General features: G+C 50.4%; 1 protein-coding gene across 1 annotated transcript in view; it reads right to left on the bottom strand.

Annotated features, from left to right (window-relative positions):
- The window catches only part of Vac14 (VAC14 component of PIKFYVE complex), a 115,757-nt gene that overhangs the window by 52,145 nt on the left and 39,704 nt on the right, over nt 1-23,908 (bottom strand). Inside the window, exons 10-12 of the mRNA XM_006974162.4 lie at nt 23,094-23,157; nt 16,919-17,063; nt 16,597-16,662 (exon numbers count right to left, since the gene is read on the bottom strand). Of these exons, the coding sequence (XP_006974224.2) occupies nt 16,597-16,662; nt 16,919-17,063; nt 23,094-23,157 (275 nt within the window). The remainder of the gene's footprint in view (nt 1-16,596; nt 16,663-16,918; nt 17,064-23,093; nt 23,158-23,908) is intronic.

Here is a 23,908-nt window from a genome sequence, read left to right as displayed (position 1 = left end):
ACTCACAGGTACATCCTTGGGACTAACCCTGGCACCCAGCACATGCTCAGCAAACATGGGCCCGCGCCGCCGGCGCTGGGGACAACTGTGTCTTCATTGTGCTACCTTGAACCCAGATCAAGAATTAATCATTGGGTGGCATGGGAAGAGGAGGGGGAAATAAAAAGAACCATGGTAGGGAAGGGGACCAGGGGAAAAGCTGCAGAGCTCTGTGGGTGGGGCCCTGAGAGGTTAGCTGGGTAGAATATGGTAAATACAAGGTCAAGATCAGGCTAAGATGGGGGGTCCTTTTGGGGTGATGAAATGTTCTGGAATCAGATAGTGAAGATGGCTACAAAACCCTGTAAGTACAAATGCTCAACTGAAGATGGGGTCATGTCCTAACATACACACCGCAATTTGAAAATGTCATAGTCCATATACCCAATCCATGAATACTGGGGTTCACAACACAGTACACTGGAGACAACAAGCTGCTTCCCTTCAAGATCACAAGGCTCACTGGGAGCTGCCCATCATCAGAGTACAAAGTGTGGTGCACACCTGTGATCCCAGCACTTAGGAGGGAGAGGTTTGGGGAGGTGGCTCAGTGGGTCAGATGCTTGTCCTTCCAGCAAGAGGACCGCAGCTGGGACCTCCAGCATCCATGTAAGAAGTAAGGCACAGTGGCCCGTGGCTGTAACCACAGAGCTGGAGTGGAGGAGACAGGCAAATCCGGGGCCCTGCTGGCCAGCCAGTCTAGCTGAAATGCTGAGCTCCAGGTTCAGCGAGAGACTCTGTCTCAAAAAAGGTCAAGAGGACAGGCTCGATGGCTTAGCAGGGAAACCACTTGTCATCAAACCTGCTGATCTGAGATCAATTCCCAGAACTCACAAGGTGGAAGGAAAGGACCAGTTACTACAAGTTGCGCTCTGATCTTCACTTACATACACATGCCACGACACGTGTGTGTTTAACAACGGAAAGCACACGGTCTCTGAAATGTGAAAGTGGTTCTATGAGTTCATACCCTATGCTAGGTGGTTGTCACTTTTCTTAGTTTCTGCTTGACCAGCTTTCCTGTACCATTGCTGAGGCTCCCTCTGCCTGCTCACCCTTTCTGGCCTCTTGGTCTTCTCTAAGCTGTATCACATGTTTGGCACATGATCTTAACACCTTGCCTGCACCTTGACTTCCTCTAGGTTGGTCACGGCGTCACTCACACAGATACCACCTCTATTGTTCTCCCACCACAGGCCCTGAGACGGTCTTTAGGTCTATATGAGCTCTAGGCCTGTATCAGAGCTGCACTAAACACTGGGTTGTAAGAGGCAGTCAAAGCCACCCTTGCTTATGGCTGTGGGCACAAGAAGCCACAAAGCGATGGCCCTTGCCAGGAGCTTCTTGTCTGCCTGTCCTTTGGTGCACCGGAATTTGGGTTTTACTTGCTTTTGGAATAGGTTGGTTGTTGAATTGTGGGAAATGGATCTGCAGTGGCTGGAAAACATGGCCCCTACTCTGCCCAGCCCTGTCAGAGGGCAGGAACAAGAGCTAGCACTGTGCCAGGCCAAGAGCCAGAGGAACCTAGGTGGGTTTGGGTTGCAGGCCTAGGCCTCTGTTTTCTGAAAGGAGGAGTCTCCAGCAGGCTCTCCTCTAGGACTGGAAGAGACAGAGGGAGGAGGGTGTGGCAGGGAAGCAGATGGCACAGTTATGAAGAGTTTTGAAAGAGAAGCAGACCCTAGCCCCCATCATTCTCTGGAACTCCATTTCATAAGCAAGGCCCTTCCCAAAGGTCAGGAATGGGGAACTAGATCAGGGACTTGGAGTTGGGGACAGTGTGGGGTGACTCACCCAAAACTAAACAGCAAGACAAGAATCAAGCCAAGAGTTTTACAATAATCAGAGTTTCCATAGGGGCACTCCCACCCCAAGGTGTTACTAAGAGAACTGCAAACATATGTTCACACAGATACTTCTATGTGAACACCCCGACTAGCTGAACAATGGAAAGTCCCTCTTGATAAACGGAATGTGGTATATCCATTCCACAGAAAATGACCTGGTCATGAAAAGAAATGAGGAGGGGGCTTGGCTCAGGGGGTAAAAGCACTTGCTGCACAAACTGATAAGCTGTCGGGCACACTTGCAGTCCAGTGCTTCTGTAGTGAGGTGGGAGACAGAGATGGCCTGGCATGTGCTGTGATCAGGAGAAACAACAGATCCTGGCCAATAAAATAGAGGGTAAGAACTGACTCCTGAAAGCCATCCTTGACTATGGCATGTGTACACACCACACACACAAATTTAAAAAAAAAAAAAAAAAAAAAAAAAAAAGAGGATACTGGCCTATGTAGCAATAGGAAGAGCCTCATAAATACTTGCTAAGTTAAAGAAGGTAGGTACACAAGGCTACCAACTACAGTGACTACATGAAATACCTAGAAGAGACAAATCTGAAAAGATGAAGGTTCATTTGTGGTCACCAGTAGTTAGGGTCGAGACTGCTAATGGGCATAGTTACTTTCTGGGGTGAAGGGTTTGGGGATGAAGTGTCTTGGAATTAGGCAGTAGCAATGGTTGTGCAATCTGCTGAAAGCATTTTAAAAACTGCTCAGTTTTGGTATATGAACTGAATGGAAAACATGAGAACTAAACCCAAATTTCAAACTGGCACCCTAATTCCCAGTCATGCGGCATTTTTAGAGAATTCACTTTCTTTTACCGCTGCCCAAGTGGCAGTTCTTTCTAATGCCCTATGATCTGACAATTGATTCAGACTCAGGAGAGATAAAAAAGAGGGGGAATTCACTCTAGTCTGCTTCTAGCAATTTGCTTCTACAAGTCATGCTGCTCCTCTCAGATCTGTCTGTGCAGGTGGACAGGGGCAAATGCCCTCTGAGCAACAAATCCTGGAGGTCAAATGTTCTGAGTGAGAAAAAGTACAGGCAAGCAAGGCTGACTGAGGACATGGTATGATTATACCAGGCCAGCTCTGGCAAGATCCCTGACACCAGGTACACGACCCACTAGATGTCCAACATTCACTTTTTTTCCATCTGAAGAGATGCCTAGGAAGAACCAGTAGCATGCAAGAAGAATGGTACAAAGTTATGTCTCCTGGAGCAGCCTAAGAACCAGGCTACAAGGGACGAGGAGGTCAGAGGAGCATGCTGTATTTGCCTCTGGCCAGAATTAACACTCTCAGTCACCATCAATGTCACCTTACACTCTTACATGAGGAATCTGAGATTTGTACAGTCACTAGCTCAAGATAAAGAGTGCCTGCTTTATACCCAGCTCTGGTCCTTAAACCCAAGCTTGTTAATAAAACTAATCAGGGCTTTGTGGTCAGACATTCCAGACTTCCAACCCCCATCCTAGACCAGTTAATGTCATCCAATGCAGCTCTCCTCTCCCTAATGCCTACTGAGTAGCTACTATTGTTCTGTTCTGACTATAGGAGACATAGGGCTAGACAGGACAGGCTCGGACTGAATCATAGGCTATAGGATGCAAAATTAAACATTTACTGAAAGAGAACCTCTGGGCCTCAGGATCCAGCAACTTGGTCTGAGGGGAGCCAGGAGCCTTTGGAAGCACTTGAACATGCATCCACCAAGGACGTGTGTGTGTGTGTGTGTGTGTGTGTGTGTGTGTGTGTGTGTGTGTGTGTGTGTGGCATTTGAAGCATTCTCTTAACTAGCATAAGCAGCTTCTGGATGCAGAGAACAACTTGGCACATTCCAGGAAACAAAGCTTGTGGTGCTTTAGCTACAGAGAGGGATGTGGGGGCTGGAAGGTGTGTGTAGCTAGAAACCAGGCTCAGGTGGTAGGCCAGGATGGACCGTCATAAGCTTAGGACCCACACAAAGGAATCTGGGCTCTATTTTGCAGGTAATAGCATCTCCGCTTCCCTGTATGTACAAATGGAGGCTTGACCATGCAAAGCTACCCTAAAGGCTGTGAGACCAGCTGGCCCTCTGTGCCCAAGGATTCAACCAACTGGACTGAAAATATTAGGTGATGTACACATATACAGGACATGTAAAGGCTTTTTTCTTGTCTTATTTCCTAAACAATGAAGCATAATAGTACTGCCACAGAATTTAACTGTATTGGGTATAACATGCCACCTAGAGACTACTTAATGTGCATGGAACACAGTATGTAGGTTATATGCAAATACTGGCCCATTTTGTAGAAGGGGTATGAACATTTTCAGATTCTGGAATCCAAAGGGTTCCTGGTTCAATCCCTTATGGATACCAAGGAACAAGGGTACTTCATGTGCAGAGCACAGAAAACAGGCACAAAGAGTCTGATTTACCACTCTTGGGATTACAAGACTTTTAATCCCAACACCAAGCTGTTAATGGCCTTGGCTTGGTGATGGGGTGGGAATAGCAGTGTTCACACTGAGGGCTTTTCATGTGATTGTGCACCATCCATCTCTGCATTACTGCTTCCTGCCCACTGGACAGGAGAGCAGAGCCAGGAAGGCTGCACATTTTGCATTCAGAACTCTCTTATTTTAGAAAGCCCAACATCAAAAAGCAAATGAATGCAAATTACGCTTCAATTGCACAATTAAAGCCGGAAATGTTGTCTACAGGTTCCTTTGGTGATCCCAGCCACTCCTCCTGTGCTTACAAAGCAAATGATTTGTTTCTGGTCCTGGGGACTGGCAAAAAGCCCACAGCCCTGCCTGGGGCACCATACATGCACAGGTGCACACACAATGAACTGACCCTTCCTGCCCCTTAAACAGAACAGAATGGAGGAAGGGAAGGGGCTGCTTGAATGGAGGGCAAGGAATGACTTGTGGTGGATACTGGGGAGCTACTGTGGGACTATATAGCAGCTCTCTGACGTTAGCTCTAGTGGTCAAATCCTGTTGCTGGCTGTTTCTCAGCTGACTCATAATTCCAACTTGGATCTTGAGGCTTTGAAGCAACAATCAAAATAAAGACCTGGCCCAGGGAGGAGAGCTACTGCAGAGAAAGGTCTTGTCTACAGGGGCTCTGAGAGAGACAGCAGAGGTCCATCCTTCTTGTCAGACCTGGCTTTGACTCTGTGCCCCGCCAGGGCTATGGTGTTCTACACTTCCCTGGAGACCCTGCAATCCTTGGAGTGTGGGTAGGAAGCTGTGGGACAAGGATCCCTGCTCAAGGACCCCACAAGGCCAGAAGGGAAGGCCCCAGAGCCACAGACATGTGGCCAGTCTCACTCCACCCCCAGAAACCCAGATTCAGTTCTTCCAGTGAGCAGGCTGCTGGGCCCATGCCCATGGCTGGCCTAGAGTCCTGGCTCTGAGGATGGGGACCAGCTCAAAGAAAGCAGGAGGAAGCCACACCAATTAGTATGCGCTACACAGCATTTTTGCAAAATGAATATAAAACACTTGTGCTTTCTTTTTGTGTGAGAGAAAGAAGAGGGGAGAGGGAGGGAGGTTACAAGAAAGCAATATTCTGCAGGAGCAGAAGCGCCTGCCGTTACCATGGCAGTGGGAGGGGGCGGGGAGGACCATCAGCTGGTCCCTGGTTCTGGAGTGCAATGTGCTGCCTTGACTCCTTGCTGGAGTGCAAGGGTCAAGGTCGAGGACAGTGAGTACGAGGACAGTGAGTACAGACAGCATCTGTCAAGTTATCTCTGAGGGAAGCCTCAGGAGTTGGGAGAACGGGGCCTCATATTTCCCATGGGGTGGAGAGCAGAGAAGAGAAAACCAGGGATTCCTAAGACGATGCCCTTTGTTGGAGACAACTTTATAGCAGCAAACGGCATTTTCCATATAGGATACAGGTGGACACTGTCATCTGTCAGTGAGATCATTTTCCAGCAGCCAAGTGCAGCTCTCTCCTGGACTGCCCTGCTTCTCTCCTATCTTTTGCTGGTCTAACGGTGTCCATCACTCTGATCCCTGCCTAGAGCCCAGCTCAGGAAATGATGTAGGACTGGAAGGCTTTCTGCCTTTCCAAGGCACTGTGGCTGCTCCTCTGCCCCAGCTTGTAAGGCTATAGTCTGCAGACAAGTACTGCAGGCTCAAGTCCCCACACTGGGGAGCCTGTCCTTGTCTCCAACCAACACTCGGGCTCTAAGCCCCAGGCAGTCACTTAGCAGATAAGGACCTGTAGCACAGGGTAGGAAACAGAAGATGCTGTTTAGAATAGCTGCTGCCAAAGGGATGGATGGACAAGAGTCCCACTTTAAGGTACCTATTGAGCTCTAGGAAGCATTAGGAAGCTCTAAGTTTATATAGACAAGCGCTAGTTAAGGCTCTAGGTGTCAGTTGGCTCAGCAACCCAGCTCCTTCGAAGGGGAATCTTTTTTCTATTGTCAGGAAATTCCCAAACTGTGCTCTCTCCACTGCTGGCTGGGAGGAAGATCCAAGAATGTTCCCAAGAGGCACACTTTGTACTGGCGAGAGAGATGGATGCTGAATCTGGACGCTGCACTCTGGCCAGTGTAAGCCAATGCCAAGGAATATCTGAAGCCTCTGTCCGGAACAGCTGATTGTAGTGCCTTGCAGGTGATCTGGGCCAGGTCAGGCTGCCCCTCATGCTGTGAAGCAAGGCTGACAGGAAGGGCAGAGGCACCGAGGCCTGGCTTTCACAGGAACCTTGGGCTTTCTGCTTCTGCCCACATAGAAACCTGTTTCTTTTGTTTTAAGGGTATAGCTCAGTGGCCAGGCCTCCTCCATTCCTGACCACATATGACTTGGCTTTTGCTGCCCTGGGCCTTGGGGAATCAGCCAGAGAATTCACCCTAGGAAGCCAGACTGAAGGCCAAGAGCAGTGGGAAATGCACCCACACCAGCTGGCACTGGGGCTGGAGGCCTCCACCCTAGACACAAGGTAAACAGGAGCTGCAGAGACCCAGAAAGCAGCAGGCAGGCTGGCATTCTGAGCAAAGCTGTGGTCTACATGGCACCACTAGAAGCCTGCCTACTGCAACCAGATGAGCACCGCCCAAGAAGAAGTCCAGGATTCAGGTGGGTAAGGAGGTCTGTCCAGGTGTGGACACATTTCCTTTCCCATTAGAAAACCACTCAGGTTGCTTTCCAGTGTCTTGGCAAAGCAAAGTAACTTCCAGCTGTACATACACACAGCTCACAGATAATGTTGCTTGACTCTGAGTACACAGCCTAGGGGGATATGGGCAGCTTTTTTTTTTTTTTGTTTTTTTCAAATGGACTTTGGAGATCTTTCCTAGTGTCTAGACCTGGAATGACTATACAAAGGCAATATGCTACTGTCAGTCCCACTGATTAGTCGTGTAGGTTAGTGTAGATGATGCTGGTGGTTGCCCCTCTTGGGATACAGGAGAGAAGAAAGGGCAGCCTAAGGTAGGACCCACTGAGAGAGGAGACTGGTGACCCCAGCCCCGAACCCCACAGCTTTTCCTTCCTGCTGATCCAGCCGTTCTCACTTGTACTGTCCCAAATTCCTAGTTCTTAGGGTTGGAAATTCTCTGAGCGCAGTGCAGCTGGAGAGTGGTCCATATGCACCCTGGAGTTCTGTTGCCAGGTGATGAGCCCCTGCACAATGGTCACCAGGAGAGGGGAGGGTTCCCGACTCCCTCAGATCTCTGCTTAACCCTGGAAACTTGCCACAGCACCTGGCCCGAGATAGGGACAGGGCTGGGCGGGACCAGCCCACTCTGCAGCCACCCTGGTTAATTCACCTTGTGAAATGTTTCTGAGCATCAGTTATGGGCTGCTGCACAGACCTCCCTTACAGCTGAGCTGCCATATAAAGAGTGGTAAGTGCTATGAAGGGATGGATAGAAAGGCAGAGGAGTCCTGGCCCAGCCTTCATGTGCAGGAGGAGGTGTACTGGGGACAGAGACAGAAAGAGGGATGGAGAAAGAGGGAGAGAGGGAAGGGAGGAGGACACGGAGAGAGGGGAGAGAGCAGAAGGCAGGGAAAGAGAAGGAGTGTAGAGGGGAGGAAAGGAGAGATCATACATGGGCTTCTGAGTGATTCAGGAAACCACCTCCAGATTCTGACCAAATTAAGTCCTTAACTTCTCTGGGTTCTTTGAAACAGTTTCCTCTTAAGTAAATGGACCCCCCCCCCACCCCAATCCTCTTGTGAGGCTGCTGGGAGGATAAAGATGAGTGCTGGGTATCAGGTCTGTGACAGAGCCAGTGAGTGGGCTGAACAGTCACTGTGGAGAGTGGTCCTCTTCTGGCCCAAGTGTCTTGTGAACCCACAGGAAACTGCCACTGAAATCCAGCTTTCAAGAGGAGGAAAAAACCCAACACAATCTGGAAGAACACTTGACTTCTAAAGATGCCAGGATCAATATGTGGGGCATGGGTGAGCACAGAGGGTTATGGCTTGGCTACTGCCTCCAGACTACATGGACAGGGAATGGAGCCTAAGAGCTGGGGGTCCCAGCTTCCACAAATCTCATGCTGGTCTCCTAATCAGACATGTGCACCACATACATCTCCTGGGATTTTGTGAAAAATGCCAGTGCCCAGGCAACCAGGCCTAGGCTGAGGGTTATAGCCCAGGGGATCTGGGATGAGGCCCAAGCAGCTGGCTTTGAAACTGCAGAGGATTCTGACGAAGTCTAGTTTGGACAGTGCTTCAGGGCTTTGAAGCCTAATGGTTGAACTTTGCCTCTGAGGTGTGATCTCTTTGGAAGTTCAAGGAGAGATGGGCACTGGGGGCCTGCAGCAGGGCCAGGTGGTTTACCCAGCCCTTTAAGTAACTCAGTTCCCTATCCCAGGAGAACGCCGAACCCAACTTTGTTTATGGCTTCCTGCTGCAAGCAGGCCCCACCCCGGGAAAGCAAGCCTGCTTTTCTGCTGCCCTTCTCAGCCGACCCTATCCCTTCCATCAGGGGCCAAGCAGAGGCCTGCTCCACCACTCCACTCAGGGTAGTTACTGTCCTCATGGGTAATGTTTGCCCTCTGTCCCACCGAAGTATCTAGACAGATAAACAGACAGACCCTCCTGGCCCACAAAACTGGCTTTGTGGAGTAGGATGACTCCAGGCTTCCCGTGGTTACTGTGGGTTCCCCATTCACTCTAGGCTAACGGAGAGACTGAGAAAACTGTGACATCTAGAATGAGAAAGAGCAGAGGCCCTCCTGACAGACACAACTGTTGTGCCCCCATCCTTGGCAACGACTTGTTGACAAGGACTCAGTTTAGAAGATCTACATCCTCCCTAGGTCCCCAGTAGTGGCTCCAGGTACTTTTGCTGAGCTGTGAGGTACAACTGCTGAGGAGCTGGGCCAGGGGCTCCGGCTGTCCCTAAGAGGAAGACATGGGGATTGGGATGGGGCTCCAGTGTCTTCCTCTTGCTGTCTGGAAGCTCCTGTCGCCTGCCACTTGGGAGAAGAGGGAAGTAGGAAGCTGCAGGGTCAGCAGAGTGGGGACACAGCACTGAGTGCTAAGGACAAGGCCCCTGTGCCTCAGCAGGGGAGAATCCTGAGCCCTCCATCTTCTCACATGGAGTAGGCTCCTGGCTGGAATAATTAAGCTCTTGGCTACTGACATTAGCTTAGTGTTATGGGTGGAGATTCTAACCTTACTGGATAATCTGATTTTAAAGAAGCCAGTGGAATTGAGGCAGAAGTGGAGAGGTTGTTTTTATTTGTTTTGGAGAGTAGATGGGATGAAAACTGGAGTGAAATAAAAACGGAGGCAAGGAACTGAGAAGGAAGAACAAGTCCCATTCTTAGGGAAGACTGTCTGCTTTTGAGCACACAGCATTAGTATTCCAGGGAGTAGAGTCAGGACCACACAAAGTCAGAGCTGGAAAGGACCAAGGACAATCCCGTCCAACTCCAGCGTCTCAGAGAAGAAAGCTGGTCCTGTGGAGAACTGGGTGGCATGGGACCAGAGGCCTCCTGAACTCTGAGACCCCTGGCGATCTCAGTCATTGGCCTCAGCTTTTTAGAAGACCAGATGGAGGATAGAGAGGGTTTCTGGTCTGAGCCTGGAGTGAGAGAGCTACCAACTCCCTGTCCCATCTGTGAGCAGTCCAGAGGTAGCCCACAAGAAAAGGCAAGGAAGCAAGGTCAAATGCTCAGAGAGAGAAGGTACATTCATAACTGAAGGCCAGCCACAGACAAAATTCTATTAGGGCAATATGAGACCAGTCCTACATGAAGCTGTACCCTAGTCTGAGCTGACCTCTGTTCACAGCAGAGAGTCTATGTGGGCTTTTAGATCCCCTGGAATCAGATCTACCCAGCTCCCAATTCTAGCTCTTGGCTGCATGACCTTGGGTGAGCTATCTTCCTTATGTATGAACCTTCTAAGTCAAGCTGGGAGAACTGAAACCATTCTAGGACTACTGGGCAGATTTGCTGAGACAACAGATGTTGGTAATGAATGCTACTTTGACAAAAACTAGCATCACCTGGGATACAGACCTTTGGATATGCCTATGGGAGATTATCTTGCTTGTACTAATCGAGGTGGGAAGACTAGCCCATTGTGGGTGCCATTCCTTGGGCAGGGGATCCTGGACTGTATAATGAGAAAGGGAACTGTGCAGCAGCATGCATTTACTTATCTTTCTGCTTTCTGACTGTGGATATGTTACCAGTTGCTTCAAGCTCCTGCCTGATTGACCACGCTATGATGGACTGCATGTACCCTTGAATGCGAGCCAGTTCTCCTTTAAGTTGCCTTTGTCAGGGGACCCCGCCACAGCAACAGGAAAAGAAATGAAGACATAAGACAGATGCACTAGAACAGTGGACCTATGTATATGTCCTGTCCTCTCACAGGCACACTGCAGCAGGGTGTCTGAAGAAGACGGCCCCTGAGGCTATCAGAAGGGGCCATCATTGGCTCCTCAAGTTGCCTTTGGTACAAGTGCCTCTATTTAACTACAAGCCCCTATTAGGAGGCAGATCCTCAAGTGGCTAATCTTCAACTGAAGGCCTTCCCTCTGGGGACAGAAGAGGCCCGGTCACCTTGGAATCTACAAGACCACAGCCTTCTCCTAGCAAGCTGTTGGTCGCAGCTCCCTTTTCATGTCAATGTCACTAAACAGAGCAGGAAAGCCCAAGCTCACCAGACTGAAGGGCAAGACTCCTTGATAACAGGGAAATCAAGGTGCTTACGGCTGTGATTAGGTATACTGAGAAGCAAGGGGACTCAATGGGACAACAGGGCTGCTTGGCCTTGAGACTGAATAAAGGTAGTCTCAGGTGTGTGTGTGTGTGTGTGTGTGTGTGTGTGTGTGTGTGTGTAGGTGTGTGTGTGTGTGTGTGTGTGTGTGTGTGTGTGTAGGCTTCCCACCAAGCCAGAGTCCTGAGCTAAAGCCTTGAGACTGAATAAAGGTAGTCTCAGGTGTGTGTGTGTGTGTGTGTGTGTGTGTGTGTGTGTGTGTAGGCTTCCCACCAAGCCAGAGTCCTGAGCTAAAGGTAGCTTCAGCTGGTGGGATGTGTGTGTGTGTGTGTGTGTGTAGGCTTCCCACCAAGCCAGATGATCTGAATTTGATCTCCAGAACCCACCCAGTAGAAGAAGGAAAGAACTGAATCCCACAAGCTATGCTCTGACTGCCACACAGACATGGACATAGACAAGCAGACAGACATATGAATAAATGTAAAATCAAAATGCAAAGGACACAGTAGTGTCTCCCTGATCTGCTCAGGGTGCTAGGACTGGCACCTGCCTGGAGAACCCACATTAAGAACGCCGTCCAGCAAAGCCTGAGCTGCTCCTTCAGTGACAAATGAGCCCTGAGAGGGTCTTTGGCAGTGTGACTTGGCCAGGCAAGCCCCTTCCCTTGAGGGCCAAGAATCTCTTTAGCTTTTCTGTTGCCTTTCTCCAGAGGCCTGCACCACGAAAACAAGTTTAACTTCCCAACTCCTGCCAGGGCAAACCCTTCCTCAAATGAGGCCCAGGGCCTAGCAGGCTCATCCCTGGGGCCCCACCCTATTGGTGAGGGACCAAGAGGCCCAGAATTGGAGACTAGCAGTATAGGCAGAGAGGTACACCAGTGAGGGCAGCCAGCAGCTCAAGGATGCCCAAGTCTGCTCTCCTCAGGGCTCAGTCTAGGCAGGGGTGCTCATAGGTCTGGGTACTTCTGATACATCCCATCAGCTGAGGACGGGACAGGATGGTCTGTCTTAGATCAGGGATCATCACTGTCCTTGCAGGGGACTCTCTCAAGTGCCCTAAGTTATCCCTTAGACCTACCCCACAGGTACATCAAAGGCCCACGACTACCACAGCTGTGAGCAATGCTCCGGGATGCTCCAGGATGCTCCGGGACACACTGGCTAGAAGGGTGGTTCTCATTCTCTTGGCTGCTTTTGCATCACTCACATCGGGCTACCGCTCTTGTCAGCAGCTTCTCTTGACAGTGACTTTGAAGTTAAGAGAGGGGAAAAGCAAGGAGCTTCTCCTGGGTTGGTAATCTCTTCTGGGACCTGAGCTGCTGAGGCAGGGTATGCCAAACAAGCCATGCTGAGAGGACAGGTCTACAGTAAGGTGGGACCCAGCAGGGTCTACTTACTGCTCTGGGGGGGGGGGGGGGCTTGCTTCTGAGAGAGAGGCCATGGCTGCTGAGGTCCTAATGAGTCTCTGCCAATGATGTCCTTTTTCTCCCTGGACCTGAGGCAGCCAGCTGGAGCCTTCCTCAGCTAGTACGAGGAGCAATGTTTCAGACATGGTGGAACAGGCTGATGACAGGGTTCTAAGAAGTGAGGCTGGCACTGAATGCCAGTTCCAACCCAGGGCTTCTGGGGAGGCTGAGGGAGGAGAGGAAGGACATGAAGGGGCGCTCTTCGCTTCCCCATTACCCACAGCTGGTTTTCTTTCAGAACACAGGTTCCTTAGCCTGCTCTTTGCCCCACAGGCAGGAGGAAGACAGATATGAGGGCACCCTGTGATTAGGTGCTGGCTGGAGAAACTGAGGGGAGAAGGCTGTGAGGAGACATGGGGCTCATCTTGCTGCGGTCTTCTACAGAATGACCTCCAGAGTCTAAGGAGCCTCTGTTTACCACAGGGCCATCCTGCATTCTGGGTCCTGGGCTTAGCATCTGATGCTCACGAGTTCATCTAACCCTTCCAACACACCTAGAGGGAGGGAGGTGCCTTTGTTATTTTTCCTTTATGGGAACAGGCTGGCTAACCATTAGGTGGCAGAGCCAGGATTGGACTGGACTGCCTGATCCTAAGGCTTGTGTCCCTAGCCACCAAGCTGCACTGTCACCCAGGAGTGAACATTACCAGGAAGGGATGCCATTCTAGATCCTAACAGAATAAAAATGCTGTGTTGCCTTCACTATGAATGCAATCCTCATACAAACCCTGAGGTGTCACTGAAGGACAAGATGACTTACTGGATGGATATGAGCCTTGCTCCCAAGGCAGGGGAATTCAATGTTTCGAAAAAGCCAATTTCTCAATAGGTGAACCTAGGAGGACAGGAAGGTGACTGGGGTGGGCAGAGTCTGTGTGTGCTGTGTCTCTGTGTTCTGTCTAAAAGGCAGAACTAAAAGGTGTGGACTTCGTTAGCATCATTTCATGGCTCAGGCAGGTTAAATTCCTTATGCAAGGCCACCACCAAGGATAGCCCAGAGGTAGGATTCTGCCCTGTGACTGGAAGCCGACTGTTCAGGCTGTCCACATTCACTCAGAGGGGACACATGGTCCTTCTAGGTCTCTTCTGAGACTGAGTGCCACCCCTTTCCCATGAGAATTCTAAATGTAGGCTGGGAGCCCCCTACGTATGGGAAGCATGGGTCACCTGAAGCCTCCGGGTCCAGCCTATCAGGAAGGCAGAGAGAACCCTGTCTTCAGGCAGATTTTTCTCAGGGAACCAGCAGCTGTCACCTGGCACCTTCTGGGAAGGGGAAGCAGCAGACCCTAGCATAGAGGTCCACCAGAAAGCTCTGAACATGTGCACTGCATTCCATGTTGGGGAAATCAGGGTCACATTCCTCATAACAAGTAATTGGATCTGTAGCTAATGGGAGGATTTCTACTTCAGTGCCAAGAATATTAATTTGACACCTGCAAACTGTTTCTGACAAAAAGGATTCCGATAATGTCTACAAGGAACAGGCGGTAGGGAGGAAACAGCCACTTATCCTGAAGAAAGGAAGACTAGACAATGCATGCCAGAAGGGTGTGGCCTACCAATCTGTCACTCTGGCAGAACTTAAGAACAATGGCAGTCAAGACACTCTGGTGCAGGCTAAGAGGACTGCAGAATACAGTGTGTGTGTGTGTGTGTGTGTGTGTGTGTGTGTGTGTATGTGGGTGAGCTAGGTCTCTGAGCTCTGTCTTCCCCATGCCTGGCTCTTGCATCATCAACACCTGGGTACATGCCGTCTCTTGGGGTTAGTGGCTCTAAACCAGAGTGAGGAATACAGTATAAACCAGAGGGTTTATGACAGTATTACTACTGAGAGAGAAAAACATTTCCAACAGAGGTGACAAATAGATGTCTTACATATACAAAGAGCTTCCTCAAATCAAGAAGCAAAGAAGACAAAGGATTTAGGGCCTTTTCAAAATATAAAACGTTCCATACTGAACTGAGAATCTGCACAGAACAAGGGCAAAAAGGGCTGTGATTCTTCTGGAGAAATCAGGAGGAAACCCAAGTGCCCACCTCCCAGGTGGTTCTATACTTGATGGGACACAGCGGTAGTCACACAGTTAAAGGGGTGGAGTTTGGCTTCAAACAGATCTGGTTTTGAGTTTAGGCTCCAGCATCTCTTAGTTGTGGGCAAGTTAAAGTCTTAGGTTTTTTTTTTTTTTTTTTTTTTTTTTGGTGTGTACTGCAAAATGGAAATAACAGAGCTACCTCCTCCCCCAGATCTGCTCTGAGGTTCTCTAACGTCTACAACCAGAGTCCAGCATGGTCTGTGAACCCCAGGCAGCTCCAGGGAGATCAGAGCAGTGCCTGGAAAATTTGGAAAAACCTACCATGGAACACTTCCTGTATCTACTACAGAGGACCCAGGAGGAAAGGACTCCCACTGCCAAGTCCACAGAATGTCCTGAAGGTCAAAGAGACTGGGCAGGGGACCTTCAGGAATGGCACCCTGGTGAAGAACGAGAGCAGGGCACCAACCTGACTCACCAGTGATTATCAAGGTCCCCAGATCCCTTTAGAAAGGCAGGAAAGAGAGGCCATTCTCTCATAGTACCTCCCCGCAAAAAACTGTCCTCAAGATCAGCTTTAATCCTCTCCTCATGAGGCCCACAAGATGTGCCCCAAAGCCCTGACAACATTGGCACTTCGGCAAATCGCGTTTCCACAGCCGCAACCTGAGCAGAGCAGTTTAATGGACTGTATCTCCCCGCTCCCACTAAACACACGCACACACAAAAGCCAGTTCCAAGCAAAGGCGGCTGGCTGGGATTAACAACTCAGTTTAAAGGACTGAAAGCTCAGCTGCTTCCAGTGAAGCCCATGGAAGGAAAGAGGCAATCAGCAGAGTTCTCCCTTCCTTTCTGCTCTGAACCCCTTGGGGAGTCACTCGGCTCACAGGAGAACTGGGCCACACATCCACCTGGCTCTCAAACTGCAAGGGGAAGGGGTGGGGGAGAGGAGGGTGTGTGGGCAGAGGGGCCAAGGGTGGGCACACATCATCTATTTGGGATTTTTCTGGAAATGTAGAGAACCTGAGAGGACCAGGAGGGTGATACCTGCCTGCTGGCTTTTCTCATCAGCCCAGGCTCAAGAAAGCAAATTCAGGTTGCAGGACAGTTGCTAGGGCCCTAAGTTAGCCTCATTCCAGTCTAGGGAAGACCAAGCTGCATCATTCCAAGGAAACTGAACAATGTCCTTTTCTCCCAACCCCAATCCCGTCCTCTCCCATGACCCTATTGTGCAAGTCATATGCCCACTGCTATGTGGAGACAAGACACTGCTCTACGCTCACAGTGACTGAGAGCCCAGACAAGGGAGAGGCCACATCACAGCTTAGACCATCAGCATCCAATACACAGCCAGAAGGGCCCATCTGGATGATGGAGGATCTGTGTCCTCGAAAATAGGGATGCCCTGCCCCTTGGCTAAGAGGCAGGGAGCCCTGAAAAGAATCCCTGCCTGAACTCTGGGGCAAAGATGCCAAGAATGAAGGCAGAGTAATGGTGAGTTGGAATGCCCTGTCCCCATCCAGGCCACCCTCTCCTTTTCACACTAGCAGCTCATGATGACCCCAATAAAGCAAGGCTTTGGGACCAGTTTTAAGTTGGTAGCCCAACTGGTATGCAGCTGAAAGAATACAACCACATAGCCCTTTACACACATCTGTTTCAATGCAAAACACACGTACTTCTGCTATCCTCATCAGACAGAAGAGGAAATCGAGGCAGAGGGGTTCAGGCAGCAAGGCAGGGCCAGACCTTGTTCTCAGGCAGGGTGACCTCAAAGTCACACTCACAACTCTTCCAGGGAAAACAAACTCAGGTAGAGCTATAAACTCATGTCCTACCCCAAGTGTTCCAGAATGACCCTCGGAAGAACTATCCTTCCTTGGAATGCTAAGTGCAGTTTTGGTTTAAGAACACAACATCAACCAGACAAGCATATCTAAGCTATGAAGAGTCCTCCAGCTCACTAAAAGGAAGGCTGGGTAACTGGTGTTTCAGAAAGAAAGCTGGGCTTGAGGACCTACCTCATCGGATTCATCAGATAATGTCTGAAGTAGGATAGGAAAGAGGCTGTCTGTGTGCCGGAACATCTGGAAAGCAGAGAAAGGGGGTGCCTGTGAGCTCCCTGCTCCCGAGACTGGGCTCAGTGCAGACAACACGCTACAGGTCTGTTACTCCCCCGCCCCTTCCCTGGCCCACAGCACCTCACAGCACCTGCCAGCCTTCTGTCTGCCAGGCTTTCTGTAGATGGCCATACCCCCAGCACTGAGTGTGGGCAGGCCCTGAAAGCCCAAGGTGGACCTTTAGATGACCACCGGCCTTCTGAGGAGCTAGGTCCAAGCTCACCTTGCGGGGAGTTTTGATGTAGAGATGGTAGAGCCACTTGAGAACGGCAATCCTGGTCATCATCCCAATGGCTGTGTCACTGAGGTGGCAGTTCAGGACTTGCACAATGCCGTCCAGGTGCAGGGTCACTGGAGCTCTGTCAGTGCTGTGGGCAAGACCAAAACGAAACCTTGAGTCCTTCTGTCCCCATGAGCTGCAGTACCCCCTGGGCCTGCACACTTAGAACCACACTTCTACCCCACTGTCCGGGGACTGGCAGGCAGCTAAGCAGTGGCTCCAAGGAGGGCTTGCTTCTCTGTTTGCACCACAGTTTGGGTGCAGCCATGCTGTCCCCATGTGGGGAGGAGGCCATTCTGCTGGACTCCTAGTCACTTCCCCTTCCTCTACCCAGCACCAGAGACTCTGACAGGCAGAGCTGGCCCACACTGGACCTCTGATCTGAACATCCTGGATGTTTAGCATCCTCAGGGCACCAAGCCAGTCCTCTGCTGATGAAATCAAACTAACAAGTCCAACAGCACAAGGACAGGCCCCTCAAACACTCTGTGGCATCCAAGACCCTCCATGGGCAAGTGAAGACCAACAGTCAAGTGAGGCTGAGGACTGCCCCGTCATCTTGCCACCCTTGTTCCTGACACAAGATTTGTCCTAGAGAGAAGCAGAAGGGCTGCCTTTGAAGTAGAAACTTCTCTGGAACTGGGTGTGAGGTGGGGGCCTGTCTAAGAGAATACAAGACTGTTCAGACAGTGCTGTAGTTCAAGTTAGGCCTGGAGCTCCCACACACTGAAGCTCTCTGGTCTCCACTAACAGAAAGGGCATAGTAAGCAACCTGGTGAAGGCCAAGTGATGCTCAGAGACTGAGAAGCTCTGCTCAAACTGGCTGGCCTCAAACCCAGAGATCCAGCTGCTTCTGTCTCCTGAGTGCTAGGATTAAAGGCTACCAGACCTGGTGAGGCTGGGTTTTCAAGGTGGGGCAGCACAGGAAGGAAACTTTAGGAGTTGGAGGGGCTCCTCCTCTACCATCACACTGCATTTCCCCAAAGTGATGACAGCGCAGGCTGCATTTTCTGCATTCTGGGGCCAGGTGGTTCCACTGTCCACCTATACAGAACTGTCTTTCTTGGCCTTTCCAGGCTATTCAATTATTCATCTGTACCAGGAACTTGATGGCTGTGCATTCCTCATGAGCCTGCAGATTCTGAAGCTCATGTGTTGTGACTCCTAAGGGGTGTGTCTCTATAACCACTAGGCAGCAGAATTGCTGTTCAATATACTTTGGTGGTCCCCTGGGGCCTGTTTCAGGGTTGAGAGTGGGCATTCCAATCTCAGGGACTACATGATCTCAGTATGTGACACAGGACAGAACTCAGAATACAGCCTCTGCACAGAGGAGGTAGCCACTGCGCTTTCCCAGGAGTCACTGGCTAGGCGTTCCTGATATGGTTTTTGAGCATTTCAAACTGTCAAGGTTTTGGCAACAAAAGATAGGCTGGGCCAGAGAGGCAGAAACAGTGGCCAGCCAAGCCCTTTATCACTCTATCCTGTTCTCTGTCCAACAGAAACACAGTTGTGCCACAGATGGCCTTCTACGTTCTCTAGTTTCTAAGTCAAAATTAGCTTTCATGTTTTAACTAAGCCAAGACATTAGCATATCAACATACACTCAATAAGCTGAACATAAAGATCACTACTGAGGCGCTCTACACCCTCCTTGAGTCCTAGGCTTTGAAATCAAGCATGTATTTTCCATCAGCAGCATAGCCCAGGTCAGGGGGCTCGGCAGCCAGCACAGCAATTCACACAGGCTCTCAGGATTTCTTCACACTCCATCTCTCTCTGCCGATGGTCAGAGCTTCCTGTCTCACATCCAGGTCTTCCTTTGCTGAATCCTGGGCTGATCTTGTAGAGCTCCTTATGGAGTGATGCCTGCCACGGTCTAAGGCTTCAACAAGGCAGGTGGATATTCAAGAGTAGCTACCACCTTCTCAGCCATACTTTGATAGTGCTGTTCTCTAGGGTCTGCAGTGGGTCCTTTTTTCAGCAGGAGTAACAGGGTGTTCAGGATATTATCCGGGGGTCCTGTGTCTGAGGACTACTGCTACATTTCAGCAGAATCAGCCCCCAGTAGCCCCTTCAGGTGGTGCCGTGTCAAACCCACACAACACAGGAAACTGGCAACACTGTGCATGTTGATGCTCTTCAATGCTGTCTCCCCCGCAACCCCCTCCGCAAGGTGTAAGCCTCAACCAACAACCATGAGGTCATGGAAGGGACCTGAAGGTTCATGCACCCAATCTGCCAATGCACAGAGGAGCAAACCTGGGTCCAGAGGCAGTGTGAGACGCACCAAAGCCAAGAGGTCAAGGGCTGAGAACTCATTCTCTTAGCTCAAGACATCCTTTGGGGTTCTCTTCCCTTGGCTAGCTCAAGGTGAAGGTCATGGGAAGCAGCTGCACATCTATCTTAGTGCCTGGCAAAGGAGGGTCAGGATCCCATCTGCCCTTGAGCAGGCAGTTCTCAGCTGCTCTCTTGGGTGGTGCTGGCTGCTGAGCTCTGCCTGTGCTTGTAGGGAGCAGGGGCTGTGGGGCCTTCCTGGGGGTGGGGTGTGCTTACACAAAGTGATCAGCTTTCCTCTAATAGGCCAAGCCTGAGATGCAGCATCCTCTGCTCTGGCTAACCCATCATGAACAGGACAGCGCTCACAGGAGGTTTAAAATACATTTCTATACCGGTTCCAAAATGTCTAGACAAGTCACTCCTGAGAGCTTCTGAGTTATTTCGAGGTGTCCTCAGCAAACATCTTTTTTTGGGGGGGTGGGGTAAAGCATCTCCTAACGAGTCTCACATGTACATGCATTACAATGCAGCAGCACGGCACTGCTGCAGCTTCAAGCACAAACCTGCCCAACCATGCTTCCGATGCCACCAATACACCACCACTTAGCGGTTCTCTGGGGCACAAGTGTATTTTGTAGTATTTAACTTTCTATTCTATTCATATTATAGCTACAATCAAATTGAAGGAAGGGCAACTCTAAAGAGAGCTTATGAATTCAACGTTGCCTTTCTAAAAACACCAGGTCATTACACACTCTTCAGTCAGCAATCCCTCAAAGTTGGGCAGCACCAACTTCTAGACTTTTCTTCTGGATGTGGTACAGGGCAGCCAACCATGCCAGGAGAACAGTTCTGAATGGTCACTGATGACAGCACGGCCTTTGGCAAGGCCCTAGCTGCCAGGGGGAAGTCTATTCACCTGTCCAAAAACCTGCCAGATGTATCAGAGAAGCCAGTGTGCAACTTTCTATAACTCTTGAACAACAATTCATCAAGCAAATGCTGGTGCTCTGGAGCCAGACAGGCTAGCTTGGATTTTCACGTCATCACTCATTAGCCGGGTGCTTCCAGCAAGACTTAACCTCTCTGTCCTGTCTCCTCATTTTGATGATGGGGCTGAGGAGGGGCTTGTGATAACCAGTGAGGTTAAGTGTGACCAAGTACACACTTGCTGTCTGCCAGGCACTGTTCCAGGCTTCTCACATACCTTAACTCACTTACATCCTGTTCCTCTCTGGGGTCAATGCTGTCGCCCCACTCCAGTTTATACATGGCAGGCAGGATGTGAACTGGGCCCCTTTCTCTTCAGAGGAAGGGATGCACCTGGTGTGCAGAAAGGCAGGAGTGGAGAAACCCTCACTCTGCTGCTGTCCTGCCCTCCACCATGCTTCCTCCATTCTGCTGTCTTTTCTTTCCACCTCTCAAGGAGGCCTGTTTTCAACTCTCCCTGTGGAGGGTAGAGGAGTCCAGACCCCTTGGACTGGTGCTACTTGACTGTCTACCCACTCAGACAGAGATGTCACTATTTATTGAGTGGCTCTTTTGGTGGCTAAGCCTGGGCTCCAGACTGGGAGAGGAAGTCATCTGTGGTCTCTCAATGCTTTGGACTCCCTGTACCCAGTCTGATCCCTGACCAGCTAATGGATTTGGAATTTTATATGGCTGTATGTTTCCTAGGAGAAGGGTCCACAGCTTCGTTAGACTCTCTAAGGACTGGTGATCTCTAGGAGGCTAATGACCAGGAAGTCTTCCTTCTAGCCACTGTTCTTAGCTGGCCATTTGGGTAGTGCTCTGGGTAAGCAAAGCATCTACAAAATGAGAGGGCAGGGTGCGTTGTGCCACCCTGAATGATGCCATCTGTGCACACTCAATGGCTCTGGAGGGAGCAGCCAGAGGTTTGAGCATCTAGCCTGTTCTCACAGCTCCTGTGGCTGCACCCTTCCTAGACAGGCTGCAGGCTGTGATGCTACCACAAGACGGTCTTCCTGCCCCAGTGCAGCTTGCAGGAATCTTCTTGTGTTTTGTTTCCTGTTTGTGTTTTCAAAAGGTTGGATTCAGCACTGGCTTCTGAGTGACAGGTATAAACTAAACCTGGTTCCAGCTAGCTGGAACACAGGAACTGAAGTCTCTGTAGGCTCACCTAGAAGAGCATAAGTTTCCAAATGACAGGTGGTAGGAGGTCATGCCACCTCTGTAGTCCATCAGTCACGCACTGTCTCTGCTTCCTCCTTATCCCACTGTCACTCTCTGAAGCTTGACAGTCTCTGTAGCCTGGAGTCCAGTGTCCAGTCTTTCTGGCTACAAGTGGCAGCACATAAATCCCCTCACTGACCCTGCCACGCTATTGGCTTCCAAAGCCTCCATGTCTAGAGTGGAAACCTCCAGAGGATTCACATATCCCCTGCCCCTCTGCCCATACCTGAGTTCCCAAACCTAGTGTCCACACTGGCCTCCCCTCTGAGGATGCCTAGCATCCCCTGGGGCCACATCTAGAGTGCCAGTCACACCTGTTTTTCCCTTCAGTCCAGCTCAGGAATGTGCCAGGCACGCTGGGTTTAGTTCTAGCTAAGTATCTAGAGGTTACCCCTCCGTTCCTCTCATGTATTCCATCCTGTTCATCAGCAAAGCTGCCAAGCCTACCGTTCAACCCCCCTGCCCCCCCCAGCTCCTCAGAGTGCAATCCCTTCTCTCCAGCCACCCTGACCCTCTCCCCAGTCCATTCTGTATGGATCCACCCTTTCCCCACCCCCTCCCATCCCTAAAATAGACACACTGATGCTGCCAAGCCTGGACTAAACACTAGCAAAATCTCAATGGTCTGACATCAGGTGAGCCCCGAGCCTGGCTGCAGGACCCCTAATCCTCTGCGGTGCAACCGGCCTCCTCTACAGTTCTGCAGTCTCCTGGGAACTTGATGGCTACTGTTGTCTCCCATAAAGTGTGCCAAAGTCAGGGTCACATTTACCATCTGACTCTACCTCAGAACCTGTGGGGATGAGCCCAGGCAGGTGCTCTAGAAATGTATGACAAGCAAGTCAAAGGGAGTGGGTGACTGGCCCTTACTTATGCTCCTGTTGCTCACTGGGGGAGGCAGCACTGGGGTGCACGTTACTGAATTCAATACCTGCGAGCTTAGAAATGATCCTTGGGTCTTTAGGGATAGCAATACATTAAACACGATACAGAAGGGAGATCCCGAGGATCTGAAAAGAGCCTCCTAAAGTGGAGCGGGCATTTTCTCCTCAGAAAAAAATGGCTCCTCAGGCCCAGGTTCAACGTCAAGTTTAGAGGAAATCCACTATAGGGGAATTGCCACCCACACAGCTTCAGCAGATAGTCAGCAGACTCAGCCCGGACAGGTCGCATTGGAAAGGCAGGGGATGACTTTGCTCCTAGCCTGCACTGCCCCCCTGTGGAAGCCTGTGCTGTGACAGCCATCCTGAGAGAAGGCAGAAGAAAGTTCTTGTGCCTGCACCTAGATCTACCATGGTCATGATTCTGATTGCTGTGCCCTTCCTGTCTTCCATGCTTCTCCTGCTCAGAGTCAGCCTCGCCTTGGATAAGGAAAGGGCTCTGGGTGAAGGCATCTGCAGCCTCACAGCTATCACCACACACGGCTGGGCTTTTAGAACGTATATTGACTGACCCAGCAGCTCCCAATCTTTCTCAAAGGCCAGAGGAACTGGGTGGAGGAGCTTTCCATGAAATCCTTCCGATTTCCTCCTTTGTGTACCAGGTACTCCCCAGACAGTGGCGTCAGACAGTTCTCCTTGGGTCTTTGCTGCAGTCTCTTGCACCCAGAAAGCTCTAGACCACTGGCTTTTCACAAACCATTTACCTGGCTGAGGTGAAGACGCTGATGCCACTTCCGAAGCTGGAGTCACAGGAACCACCTGGACCTCCTGGGGAGGAAGAGGAACAAGGTGAGGCTGAAGCCTGCCTGCTCATTTGTAGAAACAAGACCCTGGTCCCCAGCACCCACACTTCTATTTAGGCTCCTGAAAAGGAAGCCAAGGACCCAGTGCTTCTGCAGTCCCTAGGTCTTAGGGGATAGCAGCCAGGTCTGACTATTTCTAGGCACAGGGGACACTCATGCTGAATACAAACGGAACATTTCAGAAGGGCCTGCAGACCCAAGGGCAGTGCCTGCATATGAATTGGGTTATTGACCACCTTAGCTATCAGGGAATGCAGCTAAAGTTCAAAATGAGATACTATTTCATCCCCACCTGGAGGGCTAAGGTAAAAAGGGAGAAAATGGTTAGTAAAGGTGAGGAGGAACAGAAACTCTTCTGCATTGCTGGTAGAAACGTGAAATGATGTTGCCACTGTGTACAACAGGTTGGCAGGTCCTTAGAAGTTAAACAGTTATCCGGCAGCCCAGCAATCTGCTCCAATAACTCCACCCAAGAGCAATGGAAACCTGTGTCCCGCAGAAGCTGCACTTTATGGCAGTGCAGCTACCTACCACAGTCAAAAGGTGGAAGCAGTCCAAAGGTCTGTGTGGGGATAAACAAAATGAAGTATTACTCAGCAACCAAAGAGGAACAGGTTACAGAATGGATGAACTTTAAAGATATGCTGAGTCAAAGAAGCCAATTCCAAAAGATTACATACTAAGATTCTATTTATAGGAAATGTCCAGAACAGACA

This window comes from Peromyscus maniculatus, chromosome 5 (genome assembly GCF_049852395.1).
Source record: "Peromyscus maniculatus bairdii isolate BWxNUB_F1_BW_parent chromosome 5, HU_Pman_BW_mat_3.1, whole genome shotgun sequence".
Taxonomy (NCBI): domain Eukaryota; kingdom Metazoa; phylum Chordata; class Mammalia; order Rodentia; family Cricetidae; genus Peromyscus; species Peromyscus maniculatus.
The sequence above is the reverse complement of the archived record's forward strand: the minus strand, read 5'-3'. Positions and strand labels throughout refer to the sequence as shown.